The 23,555-nt window shown below is 42.6% G+C and overlaps 1 protein-coding gene across 7 annotated transcripts in view; it reads right to left on the minus strand.

Moving 5' to 3' along the window:
* BEND5 (BEN domain containing 5) overlaps nt 1-23,555 on the minus strand; it is a 923,615-nt gene that overhangs the window by 63,911 nt on the left and 836,149 nt on the right. For all 7 annotated transcript variants that reach the window (XM_027463542.3, XM_038182817.2, XM_038182813.2 and 4 more), the window contains one exon: nt 22,038-22,200. In XM_027463542.3, coding sequence (XP_027319343.3) covers nt 22,038-22,200 — 163 coding nt within the window. The remainder of the gene's footprint in view (nt 1-22,037; nt 22,201-23,555) is intronic.

Below are 23,555 nucleotides of genomic sequence, written 5' to 3' on the forward strand. Positions count from 1 at the left end.
ACATCACAAGTGCTGTAGTCAAGGAAACGAAAGTTTCATTTTCTTTCCCCTCTGTTCAGAGCAAGCAATCACAAAATGGACAAAATGAGGAATTCAGAGCCACTCCCATTTTCTTCTCTGAGCTTATTCTACTTTCAAGGACAATGAAAAGCACGTTTAGTTAGCATAGATTTGGGATCTAATATATACAATGGTTTGATATTTCAGTGTTCAGTTCATAGTAATACTGACTTTCACTCCTGACTTCAATCAATGCATGTGGCATCAGGCCAGAAAGCAATTTACACAGTAAGAACTCCTTACCTGCCTTTTTTTTGGGGTAGGCTTTCAATCACCAACTACATGTTAGAATAATCTATTAGCCACTCTAAGTTAAATATTTACAACATTGTCAAGGTGTTATAATTGTGTTGTTGAACTCCACTTTGAACCTTTTCATGGGCATCATTTCCTTTGCCATAACAGCCAAGATGGCATTTTGTTCCTTACCCTAAGCTAAATACCTCTGGACCACAAAACCTGCAGAATGGTACGAGTTTCCCCCTCCCACTCAGAGGTTTCTACTCCCCAAGTGGGCAAAGTTTAGAAAGCAATTAAGAGGATTTGCACATAAGAATGCATCTCAGCCTGCCAGTCATCCAAAGAGGCAGAGAAAGATTTTTTCTCTAACACAATTCAATAACAAAGCAACAGGACGGCCCACATATGAAGAAAAAAAAAAAAAAAAAAAAGAGAAAGAGAAATGATGAATGACATCCATTGTGCTTTAACATTAATTAACCAACATATTTTAAAATTCTAAGTTGCTTCACCATTCTTAGTATAACAAGCAAAATGATAAAGTCTCCACTTCTACAAACTATCCTCTCTGAAGCGGATCCCCAGCCATTTTTGAACATGAACTCAAAATACATCATGCTTCATCTTTTGCAAGTCACTCATCGTTTTCTTGACCTAGTGCCACACGTTTAGTCACAAGGGATGCACATTCCTCTACTAGAGGGCATACAGCTCCTAGAAAACCACAATGCAAAGCTGTAGACCAGTGCTAGGGGCATTTGACCTTTGCTAGGTCATAAATCTTGCTGGGCAGCTATCACAGTGCTGGCATCAGCTCCACCCATCCTAGGGCACTCTGAATTGGGAGAGGTAGCAGTGCTGCAGTAGCAGTGCTGCATTACCAGTGGGGAACTAGAGGAAAGATAGTAGTAGGTCTGCCCTCTGAAATCCCGAGTATTCAAGCTTCTCAAGACTTGACTGCTCAACAAGAAGTGCTCTGTTCATTGTTTGTAAATTAATTTCTTGCCTCTTTTAAAGAGCAAGCTCAGAAAAAGCATCTTCTTATTTCCTTTCAAGTTATTGTATCCTCGTGTATTTTTGTGTTATTTGCAGATTCCTAATCTTTGAGTCACTGCTGTAATTAATATTTAGATATGGAATTGGGAATGACAAGTAGATCAGTGGCTATTAAAGATGATGGCTTGATGCAGCCTCTGGAACAGGAAGTCCTTGATGACCTGACTGCAAAAACTGGGTGGATACTTCAGCATTTCCTCTGCCTTATGTCTCTCAGTTTGTTTCAGTTCTAGTACTATTCAGTAAAACTTGATTGCCACTAAAAGCTTTATCAAAGCACATAGCATTGCCTGAGGTCAGACCAGTCAAGTCTTGAGCCTCATATGAACTGTTCTGATGCATAGAAAATGTGTCCTTAACAATTCCAGCCTGTCCTAATGAACTGGCCTGTCTCTACAGAACCCTGATTTTGAAATAGAATTAACCTCCACGTATTATGGTCTGTGCTACAAATAGCATCAGGAAGAAAGATTTTTTTTTTTTTTTTTTTACCTTGTTCACTCTCATCTGTTAAATCATGATTCCTTTTATTATGTTTTTGTGCATTTCCTCCTAGCAGGACACGGAAACAAGTTTGGGTAGTTTTGTTGCCTGAATTTTCTGCTACACACCATCTGCTTGATGTGGCTACATTCTCTCCAGTGGAAGAGAATTCAGACATTTATTATTTCCCATTTCACATATATTTCCCATTTCTATACCATCTCTACCGCTTTACCTAGGAGGGAAGGATCTTTTTCCTACTATAGCTCAAAATAAACAGAATACATTTCTTCATACTGTATCTATGCATTTTAAAGCCATTTTTAGGGTGATGAAGTTATACATGTCTTATCTGCATTGTTTTGTATCTCTCCAGTCAAGCAAAAGCTTTGCCAAAATGCCTACCGTTGCTCTCTAGGGGTCAGACCAGGCAAGCCTTGACCTCTTGTGCAGGGCTTGCTCAGCACACCAAACTCCCCGGGGAAAGTGGCACAGCCAGCTTTGCAGGCTGGGGGCAGTCCTGCTGCTGCTTCTGCTGCTTGGAGTAGGTCTCAGGAAACAATGACCTTGCTGCCCGGGGACCAGGCCCACACTGTGTGCCCACATCAGCTCCCCAGGCCAGCAGAACACCCACCGAATCAGCCCTAGACACACAAACGTTACCACCCCCCTCAATGGCAGTTTCAGAGAAAGGCCTGAGATAGCTCCAGGTAGGCAAGGCACAACGCCTTTCTGAACCTGTAGCCAATTTTGTACTGTTCATTGCAGACCTGTTACAAGCACTAAATTCGCTCCTTTTCCCACATGCACACCTTGTAATATCTGAATTTAGGATGCCTCCTCTTGTCATTCAAACTGGCTGCTCAGCTAAGCTGGCTGGAAAAGCGAGAGGCACAAGAGCTGACATTCTTGATTTGCAGAGTTTCTTCCACAAGGAAGGGATTTAATACATTTATTACCAACCCAATTTACACAGAGACACAGGGATTCAGCAGCCACCCATGAGTCAGAAGGGAATCAAGCCAGATGGAGGAAGAAGGTGAGATGAAACTTGTCCCAACAACTGTCAAAAATATCCAATCTTCTTCAAGGCTGCCTTGCTGTAAGTATTTTTGTTGTTTGCCCAAAGGCAGCCATCACCAGCTTTAATGCCCCAAACAATTAGGCTTGTGCCATTTAAAGGCAGGTGGGAAACTGCAGAAAAAAAGCATAGCAAAATGCTATTCCCTGCTGGCTTTCTAAAGAGTGGTGAGATGGGGCAGCAGGAACGCTACCAGGACAAAGTGGGATGGGACAAAGGGGACATGGATTGTGTAACAGGCCAAAAAGGCTGAAGGTGTCCAACCTGCACGTCTCTCAAGCAAAGGAGCAAAGTGCTGTCTGTGTTGGTTTCCTGGTGGGCAGCAATGAAGGGAGGCAGACAAAGTGATATTTCTCTCTCTCTTGCCTTGAGCAGGTGCCAGCAGAAAGCTTTGGCAGCTGCCGAGTGTTGTGCTCTGGGAATTTCTGCAGCACAGAGTGTTGGTCTCACTGCCGCAGTTGGATGACACCAGACCCGGTGGTGACAATGAGCCTTACAAGGAGAAGTGAAGGTGTAAAAACAAGATGAAATCCAGGCTGTGCTCTTTTGAAGTGAAGAAAGCATTTACTGACGTCAAGAGCTGCAGCCAGTTCCATTTGAGGTGCGTGTCGTGCCCAAAATGAATTTGAGAGACCACAAATTCACCTGGATGATTGATTTCATGGCCTGAGAGTCAGAATATTAACTCTGTACAGCTCAGCTCCAAAATGGCTCCTCTTTTCTCATTTGTGCTATTCTTCAGAGCCAGAGCCTTCCTACCTTTTACTGCAAAGGCAAGAAAAATCACTGTGTAGCAGCCCCTCATGGCTCACCAGCACCCAAGAGGAACCAGAACAGCAATAAGCAGTGTTATGGACCAGGAGTGCACGAGTGGTGCGGCAAGAGGCTGGGGAGGCAAGCGGGCTTCCAAGGCTGTGCTCACCCCTAACTGCATGTGGGACCATTCTGTCAGTCAGGAGGGCCCATAACAGCCAGTCAACACCTCAGTTTTATTCCCAAAGTAAAGAAAGTACTAAGTGGAAGGAGGGACTGCTTTCTACAGAACAGAACGTACGCAAAGCTAACTAAATACTGGGCTCACCTCCCTGGCTGGTTGTGCATGAAAACCATACTTGCCCTAAAGGCTATAGAGGTGACTGTGGGACAAATTTCATCTTTGGTATCACTTGGATGATTTTGATAGTAACACAGCAGGCTGATGCCACAGGAAATTTTCCTATTTTTTTCAAATAACTCACACCTAAGATGCTAAACAGCCCAAATGTACGGCCAGTTCTTCACCATCCTCACAGCGAATGGACCAAGCCTCCCTTGCAGTGATACTGAGCTAGAGGCCCTGCTCCATCCACTGCCTCTCAGCTCAGCCCTGCTCTCTGCACAGCATCTGGCACATTTGCCAAAGGGGAACACACAAATACATCCTGTGTGACCCATGTTTCATCCAACACATCCAGCTGCTCCTATTTTCAGTCCAGTTCAGGTTTTCTACTACCTGGAGTGAAGGAAGAGGGAAACAGATAACTGAACACCACAGGGAAAAATCACAGAACCAAGTGCTGAAGCTGATCAAGAGCAGAATGAGTCCCAGACAGGGAGACCCTAGAAAGGAGAGGCCTTTGTGGCCTCCCTTCTTCCCTCCAGCTATCTTCAAACCCTCCAACCCCACTCTAAAGTCACCACAGATAATACAGCAACTGGGGAAAGCAGGGGGGCTGGGGTGGAAGCAGGAACTGCGGCATCTGCAAAGGGATGGACACACGGCAGCCAGACAGCTCGGAGACAGACTCCCACCGGGAGCCGGCCTTCCGTGGCTCTGTTTGCCCTGCAGCGGTTTCTGAAGCGCGGAGGTGTTTGCAAACTCGCTCCCGCTGTCCCTGCGCCACAGCTCAGCTCTTCCAGAGAGACAGAGAGCTGATTAGGTCTCTGCAACACTCTCCCTCCTCAGCTCATTTTCTGTTGATGCGCCCAGTGTGGTTTTCTAGCTCCTGACAGGGTTAATTGGCAGGCCCAGTAGGGGAAATAAAATGTTTCAGCTCTGTGGTTGCTTCTTTTGTCCTTGTTTGCTCACGAGGCTGTGGGAAGCACTAGCTCCCGAAGGGTTAAAGAGTGAGCACAGCAGGCAGGCAGCTGCTCCAGATCTCTGCAATTTATTCCTGGCCCCTTTTCAGGCTGCTCAGGTGCACATTAAGGCCACTCCAGGGCTGACACACAGCCCCTGCTCTTAGGCCTGTGGCTACAGGCACAGAGGCCACAGTCCAGGGCCCAGGGCATGGCTGGGCTGAGTTATGGGGCATGGCTACAGCCACCAGCAGCCATTTTGGACCCAGCAGGCAGGAGTGGCTGTGGGCCTTGTGCTGACCCTCAAGGGCTGGGCTTCCACAGAGACAGAAGTCCCCTCCCAGCTTTCTGTCTGAAAGCACTCTTGTTCCTCTTCCACTTCTAAGTTTCCAGTGAAGATTTATTATCCTGAGGGATTACTTTGTCAGCCAAATGAGTGGGGAACAGGAATATCCTTTCTTCATTCCAGCCACTAGGCCATTTGGCTTTCAGTGAAAGGAGCCAAGATGATTTTAGTCCCCTTTCCGTGTAGATATTATTTATTTGCACTCTGACAGTATGTGGGAAAACTCATCAAGAATTAGAACCGCAGGGCATGAAGCTGGGTTATTATTCACCTATTTAAAACTGGGAAGGAATGGGTGGTCAGTGAAGACTCCAAGGCAAAGACTCCCTGTCAGCACTGAAGACCATCTCCTCCCTAGAGATCTTACAGTCAGAAGAGGCAGAAGTGACTGAAAACAGGCCAAGGGGGTTGGGAGGAGATAGAAATGGCAAAGCAGAAGATAGCAGTAGTTCCCATCCCACACTCAGAAAGCAGGAATTTCATACAAGATGACCATGAAATGTGTATGGGTACACACAGAGATTTTCACAAGACCTATGAGTTCAAGGTTTATTTTTGCAGGTACATTTATTTTGGGAGGGGAGGTGTTTTTGTTTTTAATTTTCACTTCCTTGTAATAAGAATATTCCCTTGTCATGTGAGAATGCAGCTGCAGCAGTAACACTATGTTATGCCTGGATGACAAGAACACAAAACCAAATATAAATAAAAAGAGAACACAACCAGTCCAATTTTGGTGCCCACCTGAGAGAAATGCAAGCAAACAGATTGTACACACACAAAAAAAAAAAACAAAAAAAAAAACAAAAAAACACACACACACAAAAAACATCCCTCATGCTGGATTTCTGACATTACTGGTTAGATTATTAAAATGGTAATCAGTAAAAAGGGCAATTTCAATCAATCAACTTCATCTCCTAAAGAGAAGCCACAGGAGGGAGAGTGAAGGAGTCAGGAGATCTGGTTGTGCAGATTTAGGCAAATCACTTCTCTGTGTGCCTCTCCCTTCTCCTTTTATCTCACTAGACTGTGTCCTAGCCCTGTGTTATCGTCTAGACAACGCCATTTCTCCATTTATCCTGTGTTTTTATCCAAGAGAGGGCTGGGAGAGGAAAGGACGGGCAGAGCAAAGCACTGAATCTGCAAGCTCTTTACAGAGTTACAAACGAAATTCAGATCACCAAGTCTTAACATCCCTCATCATCAGTAAGTGACCATGAATCCCTCTGGCAAAATGTACCTTTCTTCCCTCCTTATGTTGGTCCAACAGAGAACGACAACCTGCTATTCTGTTAGCCCAAGCAGCAGCATCCTGTGTGCTGAAGCCGAAGGCTCGGCCCTGCTGATGTACTGTGCGTGTCAGCACAACAACACTTTTCCTCTCAGTTTGCTTTGACAAAATTCAGGAAATTGCACACAAATGCAATGTTAAAAAAACCGTTATGATCGCAAAGCTGAAAGCCTGCTAATCGGGAAATGTGGGGAAGAAGATTGCACAACTCGCCTGAGGCCAGGCAGTGACTGAGCTCACAGCTGAATGCAGGTATCCAGAAACCCAGAGCTACACCTCAACGCGGATCAAACAGAAGGTCCCAAATGCCCTTATCAAAATAGGACCGAAACATCTTACCAGGATCACCGCAAACACAGCTCACCAGTAAAAAGACTGTTTATGGTAGCAAGGTTTGAGGTTTGATTGGCTCCCCTAAAAGTCTCCACCAGGCTGCACAGGACTGGTGAGACTGGCTTCCAAAACTGCCTGCACTGCAGAACACACGTGAGAAATAAATAAAACACAGTAACTCTGTCCTTTTGGTTCTTCTCTCCATATTATTGTGTCACTGTGCATGTCACCCTGTAATACCGGGTTATTTATCATCACTGAGTGCCTAGATTGGCCCTGCTAGAGAAAAATCAAAGAAAACAGCAGGGGCTGAGGTGTGATGAGAAGGAAACAAATTCTTCCCTCTGAGAAGCATACGTACTTCTCCTCAGCTACCCCATACACACCCACACACAAGCACACATTTCCAGGCTGCTTCTTTCCCCCCACCAGCAGGCTGCTTTCCGCCTGCCGAGTCCCTGCGCTTCTTCCCCTTTCTCTGCTCAGATTCAGTGCTTCGTTTCTATGGATTTCTGTGTCAGCTCCCTCAAGGATACTCGCTGGAATGGACACATTTACGGGATGACTAACGTTCTGAAAGCAGGTGGTGCTATTATAGTCATACAAAAGCCACCTATTTTTGCTGCCTTGTGCTGTCATCCTGTTAGGCTATACTTTGCTTTGCCTTGTTATCGTACCAACTTCTCAGCACCATTACTCTGGGCTGCTCCAGTTCCAGGGCCATCTGCAGAGAACTGATAGAGGGGCATCTTTATTACCTACAGTGGTTGTTCAGAGCTCCCCCCGACAAAGAGAGGCCTGAGAGCTTCTCTCTGTCATAATTCATTTGCTTTGTGAATCTTAAGAACATACTTAAAGAAGAAAGTTCTGGTATATATGAGCATTTAATGCACATACACGTTAGTGAATTCACACATTTTCACAATTGTGAAATTCACTTCAGTGAATTCACATTCACACAGGTTCACTTTATCCATCTATCGTACTAGGATAATCACTTTGGAAGTAATAAGGTAAAAATTTGAGTACTACTTACTATTTTCAATGTTGTCTGTTCACATTAATTACTTAAGCATCTCAACTCATATTGGCTTGGAAACTCTGAGCTTGTTTTGTCTCAGTTCTTGTACATGCTCTTATCTCCCTACAGTGTTGGGTTTGGTGTTGTAATACTGTGAGGGTCTAAACAAGAGCAGGATTTCTTTGTGTTAGGTGTTGTACTTAGCCACACACTGTTTCTGTCTAAATATCATTTAAGTAGCCAGGACTGAAAATGCAGGATGAAACATGGGCATGAAGTTCAAATAAAATCACATGATTAGAAGTCGCATTTCCTGAACTTCAGTCCTGAAACCTCATTTAAATATCTAATACTGAAGTGACCATGAAGATGCCATGCCAAGATATGACAGTTTTAAATTGCATGTAACATGTAATAGAGCAGGGATCGCTGAAGGAAGAGCCTCGAGCAGACCAAAACCAGACTCTCCTGTCCTTTTCACCTTGAAGGGAGAAGCTGGATTTTTGCTTCTAGCTCGGCACACTGCAAAACCTGGCAAACCTGGTTCCAGCTCCTTTTACTTGTAAACCCAGAGGAGGGCAGTGCAAGTCGTATGTGTGCTTCCTAAACTGGCTTATGCCAATCCAGCGTGTGTGTGAAGGATTTGCATTCAGAGAGCCTACAATAAGTACAGAATTATTAATACAGCATTGTACTCAATAGCTGAGACACTGCTTGTTACCAGGGGAAAAAACACTACCCTTCTGCTATAAAGGATCTAAATGGGAATCAGGCGCAGTCTCGTCTCATAGCGTAAATGCCCTGACCTGCTGTTCCCTACTTTGTAACACAAATTCAGCTATAATCAATTATAGCTTGAAATGCTCCTTAAATACAGAGAAAAATCCAAAGCACATGCAAAGGCCTCTGATGGTAACTGATGCGATAAAGCAGTGCAGGAAACTCCTTTTTCTTATTAAAGGCTGATTTTAAATCCCTCTGCAGACAGATGCAGTTGCTGTGCTGTGTACTGCTAACCTTGAATTCACATTAACAAGTTTTATCAAAACTTTCCCTTCCCATCTGAGTGCATAGCATGGGAACTTCTCTGACAGCAGCTGCACATTCTCCTCTCCCCGCATTTCATCATCAAACATTCCCTCCTAATCAATACAGGTCAAATCTAGATCCCAAAGGGCTCCACAGCGAAAACTATTGACATCAACAGGTCAAGAATAGCCAAGAGATGATTTATACAGCAGAGAGTAGAAAATGTAAGCAGGCAAAGGATACCAAATTCTAAGCTGGTGTAAATCAACACAGCTCCTGATCTACATCAGCTAAAGATAAGGCAGGAAAAAAAAAAAAAAGGAGGATTTTTTTTTTTTTTTTTTAAATGACCTCAGATGCAAACAAGCTCATATCATAGCGCTGTCCTACAGAGATGCTTTGACACAGCCAGGCTGGTACGACAGGGAGGCTCCTTCACTGACCGCTATTGCCTGCCGAGGCAGCCCAGGACACAGAGCAGAAGCAAGGAAGCAAAAACCTGCTTTGTTCTTGATTTCAGCAACCATCAGAAAAGAACTCCCACCTCTCTTCAGTCGCCTGCCATTGAGAAATGAAACGTTTCGTGCCAGAAGAGGGCACTTTAACTACAGGCAAGCGTGAGCTGTGCCGCCTGGTGCTGACCCAGGCAGGCAGGCAAGGTGGGGAGGGGGAAACCACTTCATTACGCCCAACCTGGCTGCACTGGGAGGCACAGAGGGGCACCAGGCTGCTGGGCCTCCAATCGCCTCCTCAGAGTGGACACTGAGTGCTCATCCTCACTGGGTTTGCTTCCCTGACCTTGCTTAACAACCCCCATTGAAATTAAATTGCCCCACCAACAGTGGAAATACCGATGTCCTGTCCCTACTCCTGTTCCTCCCAAAACACAGGCATCAGCTGAGACTTTCCTTTCTATTTTTAGAAAAATTGTCCAAATATAATACCTCTGAGCACTCTGTCTCTCTCTACCAATTTTGGTTGGAACCAAAAAATGGGCTCAGAAGTTTTGGGGTGAATAGTGAACGTATATGAAACACACATGAAAACTGCCCAGCAGAAGATAAATAGTGCCCTAAAACTAAATACTGCCTGCTTTTTCCAGTTGTATCAGCCGGTTCAATAAAAGATTGGTGTCCCTGCAAACCTTACCTGTTGCAGTGCATACATGGGTCCCATCCCTCCAGGCCCAGCATGATCAGCCACGTCTCATCTCCTTAGAAAAATCGTGCCAACAACACAAAAATGTCAGATGTTATGCAAAAAAAAAAAAAAAAAAAAAAAAAAAAAAAAAAAAGAATTGTAGGCAAGAAAGATGAGAAGAGATGGAGAAAAACAAATTGAATGATACAGCAAGTATGAAAAGTTAGGTCTGGCTTTGAGAGACTTTTGTTTCTTTTCTGTGGTGTTCCCAGTGATGAATCTCAAGCCATTTTCTTGTTTGAGATAACGCTAGCACAGAGTAATAGCTAATGTATCTGAATCAGTCCATAAAGTCCCACTTCATCTATCTATACCATCTAATTCTCAGTGGCTCCCCCAGAGTGGCTAGTCCTCTGTTTGCCTCTCCGAAGTTTCCAGACACATAAATAAACCAAGCACGGACAAATTGGGTCTGAAGGTCTGTTTCTCAGATAAATCTGGCAGCTGCCTCAGTTTATTGGCAGTTCATTTATCATCTCAAGAAAAATATTGATGGTTCTGGAGACATAGGCCCTTTCTGCATCCTGGTTGAAGGAAAGCTGTCCTTCCTGGCGGGCTTTGGAAAGAAAGTCAATGCAACAAATTCTACTTGGCAGACATGTGAGGGATGCAGTGCAAACAGGAATCATTAAGCAGGGAAGAAAGGACACTAGGATGATAACTCTATTGGCCCAGGAAGGGCCCAACCTTAAATCCTTATGGTATCAAATCCTTAAATCCTAAAAAAGCAAGAATATGAGGATGTGAGACTTAACAGACACAGTCATGGTGTTCTTGAGGTGAGGTATTACTGCTACTAAGCAGTAGGAGGTGAGGAGTTTGAAGCTATGTTCTGTCTACAGAACCAGCCACTTACCAGACCTTGAATAAATCCACAACAACTCAAAGATGAAAAGGCTTGAAAACGGGAATAATGGGACCAAAGTACTATAGACTCTCTCCCCTTGGGCTGGCAAAACCATGTGGTCCTGCCTCTACCTCGTAGCTGTTAGCAATCCAGCTGCCCCTCCTTTAGAAAGCACTGAGGAGGACAACTGAATCCTCCAAGCCATTCCCATCCCCTACCTTGATTAAGCCTCTTATATTCCGCTTGAGTAGCCTGTTTAAGAATTTATTGAAAAGAAGTTTGAGATTGGTCATGTACTGAGATGGTGGAAAGAAATCTCACTTTGTACATCTTCTTCAACACTGCTCCAGCCAAATGTCTGCAGAAACCAGACCCACATAAGCTTTTGGTACACGTGATGCTCTGCTACACATGGGGTCTCAGGTAGCTACCTACACACTGGATTTCTGAGGGACTGGGAGATGAAGAAAGGATTAATGGGTTTTTACCTGCCATTTGGTCTTCTGTGGCACCAGATGACAGCTGCTGCTTTAATAAAGGTTGCTTAATTTTAGAGAAAGTAGTAAGTAGCCTGACAGAACCATACACGCAACCCGACTGTGGGAGTATGTAATCCAGGAGTCGGTTTGCCAAGAAAGAGTAATGCACACCAATCATACTGACAGAAAGCAAGGTATTTGGGATGTTGCTTTAATACAGCAGTTTTCACAAGCCATGCAGCAGCAGTTGATTCCTAGGCTCTCCTCACCAGATGACCAGAACCCCAGCCTATGCTGAACAGAAATTCAGTTACCTTAACGGGCTTTGAATCCCTCATAAGTTGTAGGAAATGGAAAAGTACAGCAGAACACACACAGACTGTTAAGCGCATGAGGAGCTGGACACACGATGATTACAGTGTGTACTGTGAAGCTGAAAGCTGTATCTCTCATTTTCTTGCTTATACCTGCGTCTGTGACCAGGGCAGGATTTATCCTGAGCAAAAGCAGTAACCATAGTGCACAGCAAGTACATACACTGCCGTTAGAGTCATTGGAGTTGATTCTCCATTGCTTAGCAACTCACAGAGTTGTGTATATCTGGAAGGAAAGTGTAGATGATATACCAACTCCAGAAATGATTCTGATCTGGTAATATTTTCCCACTCACAGTGTACGAGATAAATATTCAGAGAATAACTACGTAGGCTAGGAGACTTCAAACTTGAAAAAAAGAGGACTGATATGAGCACCGTGGGGAAAGCAGATGGGGATCAATGCCACTTCCAGTGTAAAAATTAGGAATCACAAAATAAAGCATGCAGGTGGTAGGTTTAAAACAAACAAGACATTGCTAAGCTGTGGAAATCCCTGGCAAGGAGTGCTGTGTATACTAAAAATTCATACAGGTTCATGGGAGACAAATCCATTGAGTGTTACCACAGACATAATCAACATCTATAGCTGTGGGATCCCAAACCACTAATTGCTTGAAGCTGGGAGAATATTCAGAGGAAGTATTATTATTTGCTTATTCTATTATTATATCCTTCTCAGGCTTTTTCTTTTGGCCTCTATCAGAGATGAGACACTGCGGAGGACTGATTTTGATCTGAGCTGATTTGGCTGTTCCATTAAGAGTTGAGACATGGGAGAATCAGACTCATCCCGCTCTTACAGAAACACAAAGGTGACCTTTCTGAACACTAGATCAAAGCTGCAGATTATCTTTACTTTCTGACTGAAACATGCTCAGACTTTGCTGCTGTGAGCCCTGGACAAAGTGTCACTTCTAGGTTACAAGAAAAGCTATTGGCTTGGGGTGAGCATGTAGCGGCCTTGCCTTGAATGTGTATTCATTTCACCCATGGACTGTACCTGCCACGTTTTTCACCCCTTTCAACAGTGGCTTGATAGAGAAGATGCAATCTGCTTTTTCAGGATGCCACGAGATATCCTTTAAGATTTTCAGAGATGTTAGCAATAAAAGCTTGCAGAGAAAAGGAAAGTGAAGTATGGTCTCTAGTCATTAATGACAGGCCCAGGAGGGTGATGAGATGTGGGATCTGTTTCCTGCGACTTTCCTACTATCCTCCTCTGGTTTCTAACAATAGAGATGCAGCTGTCCCTAGTAGAAAGATTAATTTTGGTCTCTGTACTCATTCAGCCAGCTATTTTTCATGAAACTTGTAGGAATGTAATATCTCTGAGACCTTCATCACTGTCAAATTTGGTTGCAATTGGTCAAGCAGCTGAGACAGACAGATACACATATAGCAAGACACTAATTTCTTTGCTGAGTTTCCTAAAAAAATGTCTCTGATGCCCTTTTGGGATATTGGTCTGAGAAACTAAAGATGTAGTAGTAAAAAATAGCTTCTGTTCCTTCCCTAGAATTCCCTTTAATCACCAAAAAGACCTGCTGAGCCTTCAGGTGGCAAAATATAAAAGAAGGAATAGTTTAGCTGAAAGAAAGCACACAGTGGGCAAAAAGCAGAAATTGGGCGTGTCTGAACAATGAAACACCATCTGCAAAAAATCCAATGAGGTGACAAAAAGTCATGGAAGACACATGCAAGGGGTAGGGATAATGACCTAAAGCCACAAACAAGATGGTGAGGATACAGACACAAAATGGCCAGGCACAGAGGAGAAGACCCAGCCGAAAGTGAAGGGGCAGAAGAAGGGAAATATGACAAACACAGAGACACACAAACACCAGTACAGGCTAGCAGAATAGCATGCAGAGACCTATCAAAGAGACACCGACTGCAATTTTTCTGTTTATTGCTTTTTGAAAAGCGCTTCATCCTGAATAGCTTTTTTTCTCTTTGTTCCCATTGACATTTGGGAAAGCTCCAAAGCACATCACTGGCTAAAGCCCTCTCCCAACCTAAATCTTCAACCCACAGATGTTACTGTTTAGTCATATTAACCACCCCCCTCAGACATTTCCAACAAATTGTTAATAACTTTTAAGCCCTGCTCTCCGTTGCCTTTCAGATTAGCCTTGCCCTTTCCTTTGCACTTAAGTTTAGCAAGTGTTACTAATAGGAATTTAACATTTACCAAAGAATTATTTTAACTACGGGTCTAATAGCATTTGTATGGTGTTCTGAGCACCCAAGAGCCTTGCTATCAGTTCCATATGCTTAGTTTTGTCTAAGTTGCTTATAAGACAAAGAAAAAAACACAAGTTTATGGAAAAGCCAGTTGAAAAGTGTTCAAGACCTTGAGAATCGGATGCAAAAGGGATAGCTGCACATGGAGGGAGCTTTCCCCCTTACATATATTAGCCACAACTCTGCAATCAATGATGTAAATCAACTTCACCTTCCAGCCATGGAAGCATCACTTGAGCTTGGGTTAAAGTTACTTTCTCCTGTGTGTAAAAGAAATACTAATGGACAAATGTAACAATGTTTATTAACAGTCAAATGAATTTTTATACCACCAACAAGAACATTTTGAATTACAGAGCTTTGTGTTTACAGTCCACTGACTAAGCTGGCCTTACAGCAACCACAAGCCATTGATAGCTTGAATGGAAAGCAGTGATGGGGATTTCGATCAGTAAAGCCTTAGTGATAGTCTAGCACCGGTTAACATACAGTCTCTGAGCTGAAACCCCAAAGGCTGAATTGGGTATAAGATCATTTTTGGAGCTGGGCTTCTTCATCTTGGCTGGCTTATAGGTAGCGGTCTTCTCCTGTCACTGGATATAGCCCTACCTGGGCCAAAGAGCACATTCTCCACCAGCACTGAATTGAAGACAGCTGGCAGAAGGCAGGGACGATATTTGCACATGTGCCTCTGTAAGACACTATGCTCCAACTGTCCACAGGGTCCCTACTCCCAAATAGGGCTGTAAATATTGAGAGCTCTCAAGTCACCCTGTGCAAATTCCCTAGCCCAGGCTCACAGCTTCTGAAATCTTCCTGCACTTGCTCTTCAAAGAAGCTAAGCTCCTGTATTTATGGCTAAAACTGACTTGAGAGTACTTCTGAGCTTCTAGTCCATTTCTGTACGCAGCCTGCTTATATTCTGGTCCCACACCAACCATCTCTTCTTTTCCCTGCACCTTACCATCCTCAGGAAAGCAACCTGTGCACACAAGAGGAAGGAAAATAATCCACACCCTTATGGGTTCCCTCCTTCGTGACACACAGCATCTGGAGACACCACAGCTCTAGAGCAAAGCCCAGTGCCCACCTGCTGCTCAGCCTGACTTGTGCCTGACAGGACAGGTGGGCTCACAGTACATCTGATGCTTCATCCAGACTAGGTCCTCAGTTGTACACTTCCTTTCACTTGGATATAAAACAGGCCTGTGAGTCTGACCTGCTTGCCCTCCTTCCCCACAGAAAGCCACGTGAATGCTTACAGAACAGGAGGTGTGCAAAGCACCTGGGCACGCAGAGAAATGACCTAGTTACTCATGACCACTCTGAATGCAGCAGTTAACTGAAAGACCATTTCCCCATGTGCATGGTGTTTGATACCTGGCTCCCAGCCAAAAGGTAATGGGAATCATATAGTTAAATCCCCAGGAAATGCTTTGAAGATACCTTCCAAGAGTGATATTCTGCATTTCAGAAATAAATAAATAAACCCTTTCTTTAAAAGAAAAAAAACCTCACCTTTATAATAGCACTTTGCACTTTTATAGCATCTTTCATCTGAGGCTATCAAAGCACTTTGGGATGCACACACTAAGAAATCCATTACAAAAATTATAGATATTCCTAACTTGACTCTAGTCACTTGCCTTAATTTCCATTTCTTTACTGATACTCCCAGACAGTGTCTGCATAGATTGATGCAGTCAATGCTACAGGCGACTAGATAAACAAATCTACATACAAATACACACTCCCTCCCCCCAACTCCCTCCCTTACAGCAAAATTAAGTATCTCTCTACAGCACTGTCCAGTATATTGAACTCTGTGGGGGAACAAGGTATGTGTATGGGAACACCATACCCTACTTTTGACTTTCATTCCACTGCACTTCGTTAAACAGACTTTTTCTGTTTCTTAATTTTCTTTGAGCAGGTCCCCCTGTATATATCTGATATGAACAAACACGCAGATTCTTTCTGGGTATGAGCCAACAGCTGCAACCCTGAAAAATATCAGCTTCTTATATCATTAACTGAGTTTCCATGGTGCCCTGGGGCAGAGATATTGATGCTTGACAGCATTATCACTATAAAGTAACTTTACAACTCTATAATTTAACTCTATGCTTCCAGTAATATTAAGAGCATTTGAAATTGTGGCTGTAAACCTTGACACTCTTTCACACAGACTGGGGATTTGAAAGAGGATTTTGTTTTCTTTCCTCAAAGACAGCCCAAAACATGGTATTGAGAAAGAACCAAATAGTGGAGAGATGATGTGCAAGGAGGTCACTCTTAGGGAAATCTCTGCAGAATCAGGATTAATGCCACTTTTTCCAACACACAGAAAGGAGCCTGTTTCTAGGAGCTTAACAGAAGAAGGATGAAGAAGTAGACCTCTGGAGGTCTTTTGCTGAGTATATGCCTGACTGACTTGGAAATCATCTTGGCAACAAGCTCTAACTCAAGTTCAAACATAAAGCACACTGGGTAACCTCTGCAGAGCTCCCTCAGCTTTATCAGCACAGCCTTTCATACCTCATTGGCTTTTGCTAGTAATGTTGCCTTTATTGGGTGGGAGCAAACCTGCAAGGGCTATAATCTGGCTTGTGAGGATCTTCTCTTAACACGGCAAGGAGGATCAGGGCAGGCAGTTTCTAAAAACAGAAATGTAAAAAAGCCCAAATAGCCAAGTACATTGCCCTAGAGGACTGGCAGATCCATGAAGCTCTAAAAGTTATAGATGCCTTTACTATAATTGCAGTTTGCATACAGATTTCTTTTCCCCAGGACAAGCATCTACTGAGATCCAAGTACTCAAAGAGGAATCTGGGTATAAGCAAATGACTGCTTCCTCCAGCGGATTTAAGTTCTCAAATCCCCTGTGGTCAAGCAGCAGGCTTAAAAGTTAAGAATAAGAGCAAACCTGGTGGTCCCAACTGTGCTGACAGTCCAAGATTCAAGTACCTGCTAGGTGCCTGAAGAGACTCCAGTCGATCTAAGCTTTCATTCTGCGTGTACCAGTATGCATGCAAGCTGTAGCCACATAAAGACATCTTTTATGTCCATAAACACGGCAGAGAGTTTAGCAGTGCAACTGTGCCTTGTTTAATGGATGCAAAGCTTCCGGTTCAACACATACAGTGAAATGGAAAATACCAAATCATATCACTGTAAGTTGGTTCAGCTATAGTGTTAAAGTATCAAACTCATTTCTCAGCTGTTTGTGATGTGAAAAGACTTACCTTGGGAGAATAGTAGGAATATCTCTTACTTCTGTGTTCTTCACCCATTACTTCCGAAGTGTTTTTTTTTTTCGTTTTTTTTTTTCCAAAAGAAGTATCATTAAATTCATTCTATATATTGAGGGCTTTGAATCAAAGAAGTAAATTGATGCACTTAGCCGTACAAAGGAGAATCATTCCATCAGACACCCCATCTCCTGCTCCACTCAGAAGTGACTTCAACAAGTAAATCCATATACATAGATGATTAAAGGCCTGTCTTTGGGTGGGGGCCTCCCCCACCTGAGAGAAACCATTAAGATTAAAACACACCACAGCTGAGGACACGTTGCTAGTTCTGTTGCCCACCTATGTGGATGATTATTCTCTCTACAGCTACTGGGCTACAATCATACCAATCCTTGCCTCATCTCCATCATTTCTATCTTCCACCTCATGGCAAGGCTTTGGAGGAGCGAAACCCTTTATGCTCTCTTATGGGCTGCCTGCTGTGCAGCAGGGATCCTACTCAAACACTCTAAAAAAATGAACCCAATAGATTTGAAAACTGTTGATATGAGGCTCCTTTACTTGCCACTCTCAGGTCAGGCTGTGATGGCTGCTGCTCAGCAGCTACAGTGAAAAAGCAATTCTGGGTGTGCTATCAGAGCAGCGCTGAGTCCTGCAGCTGGGGTTTCATCCTTCCTCCCCCTCTTTTATCCTTTGCTCCTTGCCCAGCTCTGAGGCTGGTGTGTATCCAGACAGCTCAGCAGCTGAGCTGCTGGTGGCGAGTGCTGTGGACAGTTTACATGCTTTGTGTCATAAGCCCAGTAAGTGCCTAGTAAAACATGGTATTTTATGGAAGCGTATCAGCTCATTTTAAAGCTTCATTACCTGATGCTGAGCAAACTGTTGCTATGCCACCTTTTAATCAGTTGCCATCAAACATGTGCATGTGTGAGAAGGGTTTTAAACATTTCTCTGTCCACTTACTTCCAACAAGCCCACAATTTTTTTATTATGCCTTCGAAACAAAGTCCATTCACTGTTATCTACAGCACATGTTATCGTAGGGTACCTATCAGTTAGACACAGACCTACCAAGCACACACGTACCTCTTAAAGAATGTGTAACAGGACATTCAGGAAGTTACACCTGATGCAGCATTTCCATCCTGCAAAGCACAAGAGGCACTCCAGCAATAACCATCACCTACATCGGGCTAATAAAGGCCTGAGACATTCATACAACCATGTTAGCTCTCTTTATTTTTGAAGAGAACAGAAATCCATCACCCCACAGGATGCTGGGATCCCCAAGCATACACACACTGCACAGAGTGATGGAAGTTCCTTCACTCCCAGATTTCATTTAAAGTAAATTCTGTGCTTGTTTGTTTGTTTGTTTGTTTAACAGAACAATCTAGATGTAATCCTCTGAATGCTCAATCTTTGAGGTATTAATTTTGGAGAATATATTCAGTCATACTAACTGGAGAAACTGGGAAAAGATTTTCACTTTTAATGATACCTTCCCTTGCTATTTTTAATTTTCTTCTTTTCTTGTTGAAAAAAAAAAGTTACTGCCCACACTGACAATGTCAGAATTTAAGTAACACTATTATGCTGAAAGTTCATCTCCCATTTTCACATATGTAAGGTACCCATTTATCTCAACAATTGCTAAGTATGTTTCAGTCATGCAAGTCTGAACAAAATGCATAATCTTATCCAGTGCAGAAACATATCTAATACAGGCTCACATAAAGGCTTGTACAGACTGTGGTGTTAGCACCTAAACCCTAAGGAACATGAAGAGAGTAAAAAAAAAAATTCATACCCTTGTACAATGGCATGAAAGGGGGTGGTACTGTGATCTTATTTGCCATGAATGCTGTAAATGAAAGAGGCTGACAGGTAGAATTGTATGCCACCAGTGCAAACAGAAGACTATTCACAGTTTGTTCAGTTTTCTCACCTGTCAGATGGCTTTATTTCTACCAGGCAACTCTAGAAAAATGTTGGGCTAAATAAATACCTTTGTAGAATCTGGAGATTATCAGTTGTTTTGATCTCTACATGAGCTAGTATAGCTCGTTTCTGAATATGGGGTATGGTGTCCTCCATAGGCTCTGCTCAAGACTGTGGGTTGCATAAATTCTGTCCATTCTCCAAATTGGAAGCTTAGTCTCAATTTGTACTTTGTCATCTAACACTGTAAGCTTTGAACAATTTCAGCCACCCTGATCCAGTTTCTATTCAAAAACGAAATAAAACAACAATAAAACAACTCTATAACCTAATAGCATCACGGTGGGATGTTCATCCTAAGAAAGTAAAAAAAAAAAAAACCACAAAACAAAACAAACAAACAAACAAAACAAACAAACAAAGCAACAACAACAACAAAAAACTCCTAAGAAATAAGGCTTTGAAGGCAGATTTCCTGCAAACTTTCCCTATCAGTTCACGGTATTTGGGCTCACTGTATTTTCTTCATTTATTTGCTTGACTTGCTGTCTGCATGTAGCTAGATAGTTAATAGAAGCACGCCTGTCCTTGGAGGCCAATGCGAGCTGACTGCCTGTGTCTTTGGTTCAGGTCCATTAAAAAATCTGAGCATTAATTAATCACTGACTTGCAAATAGCTTGGAAGAACTGTTCAAGCTAAATGGGAACATTCTGCAGTTGTTTTACTTTTGGTCACAGGCACTTCTGTGAGATGAAACTTCTCCCTTGCCAGGATACAGTGTGCATAAATCCAGCCGCTCCTGTGTTAGAGCAGACCAGCCCAGAGACTGCCTCAAGCAGCTCCATTTCTTTCTCTAACTAGGAAACTGCACACATGAGGAAGAGCTGTCATAAGCAACCCTCCTGAATCCTTTTGAAAAGGAAATAATAAAACCTACCCAAGGCAAAATGCCAGCAGTGCATACTACATGGGCAGTCTTCCTTGCTTGCTCTCTGCCAGTCTGGTCAAAACCAGCCTTTTCTCCTTTTTCACTCAGCTAGGTAAATCTGGGACTGTGGAAATCAAGTCAATACCTGAGTTTGCCACACCTCACCAACAAGAAGGTTATCTGTGAACTGGAGCCTGCTTGCTGCTGACAGGTACAATGAGCGAGCTGAGAATAATGCAGCTGTCTGAAGAAGACAAACCAAGCAAATGGGTAGAGACACTAGACCCCACACCCAAAACCTCTGTAATGTGAAGCACAATAAAAAAACCTTCATGGAAAAAGAAACTAAGCCAGCATGACCTACAAGTCATCAAGAAAAATGTATCCAAGGGAATCATGATCTCATTTGTGTTGGGACTCTTCCCACTCCTCACTGCTAAAACTGCTTTTGATAAATAAGGCTGATAAATAAGCAGTTGTCAGTACAATGAGTACTAAGTGAGGAGGAAAATTAAAAGTGAAACTAAGGCACATGTTCTTAAAAGGCCAAAATACCAACGTAAGAAAATAAGTACCCAAACCTAACAACATGAACATTTTGTTCTCAGTGGCAAGATGCAGTATATACGTGTGCTGTGCAAGTTATTCCTTGGAGATATTTAACCTTACTGGGCAAAAAGGAGCTTGTATTTCAAATGATAAAGTGTTCTAAATCACCTTGATATATTCAGTCCCCTTCTTCCTCCAAATTTTGCTTTAAGAGAAACTAAACCAAAAAAACAACAACAAAAAACACACCCAAATGATTAAGAATTTTTTTCTTTCTCCCCGGTTCTCCCACCATGTGCATACATACACAGATAGTGAAGAATTATGTGTCATATGAAAAATTTTCCCTCGCTACCCTAAAGCTGTAAACCTTCCCCTACTTCCAAAATGCAGTGGAGAGGTAAATAGGCAATCACAGCTAATCTTCCTCCCTCTGCAATATTTCTAAACCTGTGGAAACTTCAAAAGCTACCAAGATAGAATGACAAAATGAAACAACACGCCCAAGCTTAAGGTGTGGGTGCCAGTTATTTGATTAAGCACAATGACAAAAAGTAAAAGAAAAACATAAAAACAGATCATTAGACCAGAATTCTACAAATTGTTGATACACTGAGATAGCCAGATGGATACGTGTTTTTTGAGCAATGAGACATTGCATGTACACGAGTCCTCAAAAATGCGAACAACTCTGTCAGTTTTATTTGTAGAGCTTGCTTTCCATTTCTTTGTCAACCAGTATTAAAGATCTGGCCCTGAGGCAGCTGCAGAACCTAATGGACCCTTTAGAGTCTTTTGGCTGCAGTTCAAAGGCAGAGAAGATATTTTAACTCAGCACCAAAGATGTACTTTCAACCTGCTATTAAAACAATGATACAAACACAGGTATAATGAGAGAATAAGGGGAGAAATGAAGAAAGAAATGGAAGACTGTGGAAGGGAATGGATCAGAGGCTCTCCAGGACTAGTTTCTGTAATAAGTGTGTGAGACAATCTCCTACAAGAGGGAAATAGCTTATTTGATCTAATATGCCTTTCTCTTCTTGAATTTCCACAGTATGGAGAATCAATATGAGGGAAATTAAAGCATCAGGAGCAGACTCACATTTCTACTTGTGTGTTCCTATCTCAGCAAACTCTTATTGAGATAGAAGTATTTACCTTAAGTGCTCAGTTCACGTGCGCTGCAAGAGGAGGCAGGATTTCAAAAGGATACATGCTTCTTCTGTGTAGGGGACAGCAGTTGTAGTTCCAGCCACGATGTAGCTGTAGAATGAGACTTCCAGTGTGTAGCAGTAGGACGTATCATTTAACAGCCCACCAAGAAAACGCCTGCCTGTCCCTGCTTTCACAGCATCTCGGTTGAAGGATGTACTGGACTGCAGAGGAAAGAACACAAAGACATGAAGAGTTCATGAGTGGAACAAGGGAAGGGTTGGGAAGGAGTCTGTTAAAACAGAAAACAGCAAAGTTCGCGTTGCCAAATCCCAATTATGTTATTTGAGACTGTGATATTTTTCAATGGTGGCCTGGAGAGACCATTAATGGAAATACAATTGTGGTGTATAGGCTATAAATAACATCTTGAAAACTTTCACAAAATTAATCTCAGTTCACAAGTCACATTAGCTTTTCTCCTTCCCTTTTGGATAATACTTAAAGAAAGCCTGTTGTATACACGAGCCAAAAGGGAACTCTCCAGACCCTCCATCTCAGAAGTTATGATGGATCATTATTTGAATATTTAGTTCCTTCTCTCTGCTGCATTCTCCTATACCATAAGCATTCCCCCCAACTCCTTATCCTAGACTCTTTAAGCAAAGTAGAAATACAATAGTATTTACATCTTAGTGAAACTTTTTTACCTAAGATATTTGATTAATTCTTAAATTAGGTCACACAAATTTCCACTTCACTAACTTAGAATGTTAACTGGATGTTGCTCTCTGGGTGGAAAAATATACTACACTATTTAACAGCGTTAGCAGCACAGTACAAAGGACAGTATTTTGTGCTATTACTGAAGATCTGGCTTTAAGAACCATACAGCTTTATGGCTATTCATTTGAGGGGTGGAGGGAAGGATTCCAAGTATTTCCATAAATGAGCTTTAGCTCTCCTTTGAAGGCATGACATCTTGACACTCAAGGGGAGATCATCAGGTTGATTTAAGTCTTAGAGCCTATTTCTACCAACTAAACAGAAAAATGGAATCTGATTTCATTTTGGCTACCAGACCCTATCAAAAACCTAATAACCATTAAACTGAGTCAGTCTGGGCTTAGCACAACCTAATGACCATTAGAGAGAGGAGAAAAAAAAGAAGCATAGCAGATCCAACTTGGTTTGACTGTGTAGAAAGTCTTAGTATCTTCTGCACTGAGATTTTCACATTGCCAGAGAAACATAAAGAACCCTTAACATATAGCTTATGGTTCAGTCATTGTGCCCACGGTGAATTATCTGAGCTATCCAGGGGGTCCTCCTATAGAACCTGGCATCTTCTTTTACTAACACAATGTTAGTATGTATCAAATCTTATCAGAACCAGGGGATACGACTCTTTTTTTTTTTTTCTAGTAAATAAGATAAATAAATAAATAGAAGAGATGCAATCATTCAAAATGTTAAAATCCTGTAGACTGAGAGAGTCATGCTAACACTGAAATAAGCAACAATTCTTGATGAATAGTGTATACCAGAAGACAAAGAACGGAAATACCTGTGGGTTTAT

Source organism: Anas platyrhynchos, chromosome 8, assembly GCF_047663525.1.
Source record: "Anas platyrhynchos isolate ZD024472 breed Pekin duck chromosome 8, IASCAAS_PekinDuck_T2T, whole genome shotgun sequence".
NCBI classification, from domain to species: Eukaryota; Metazoa; Chordata; class Aves; order Anseriformes; family Anatidae; genus Anas; species Anas platyrhynchos.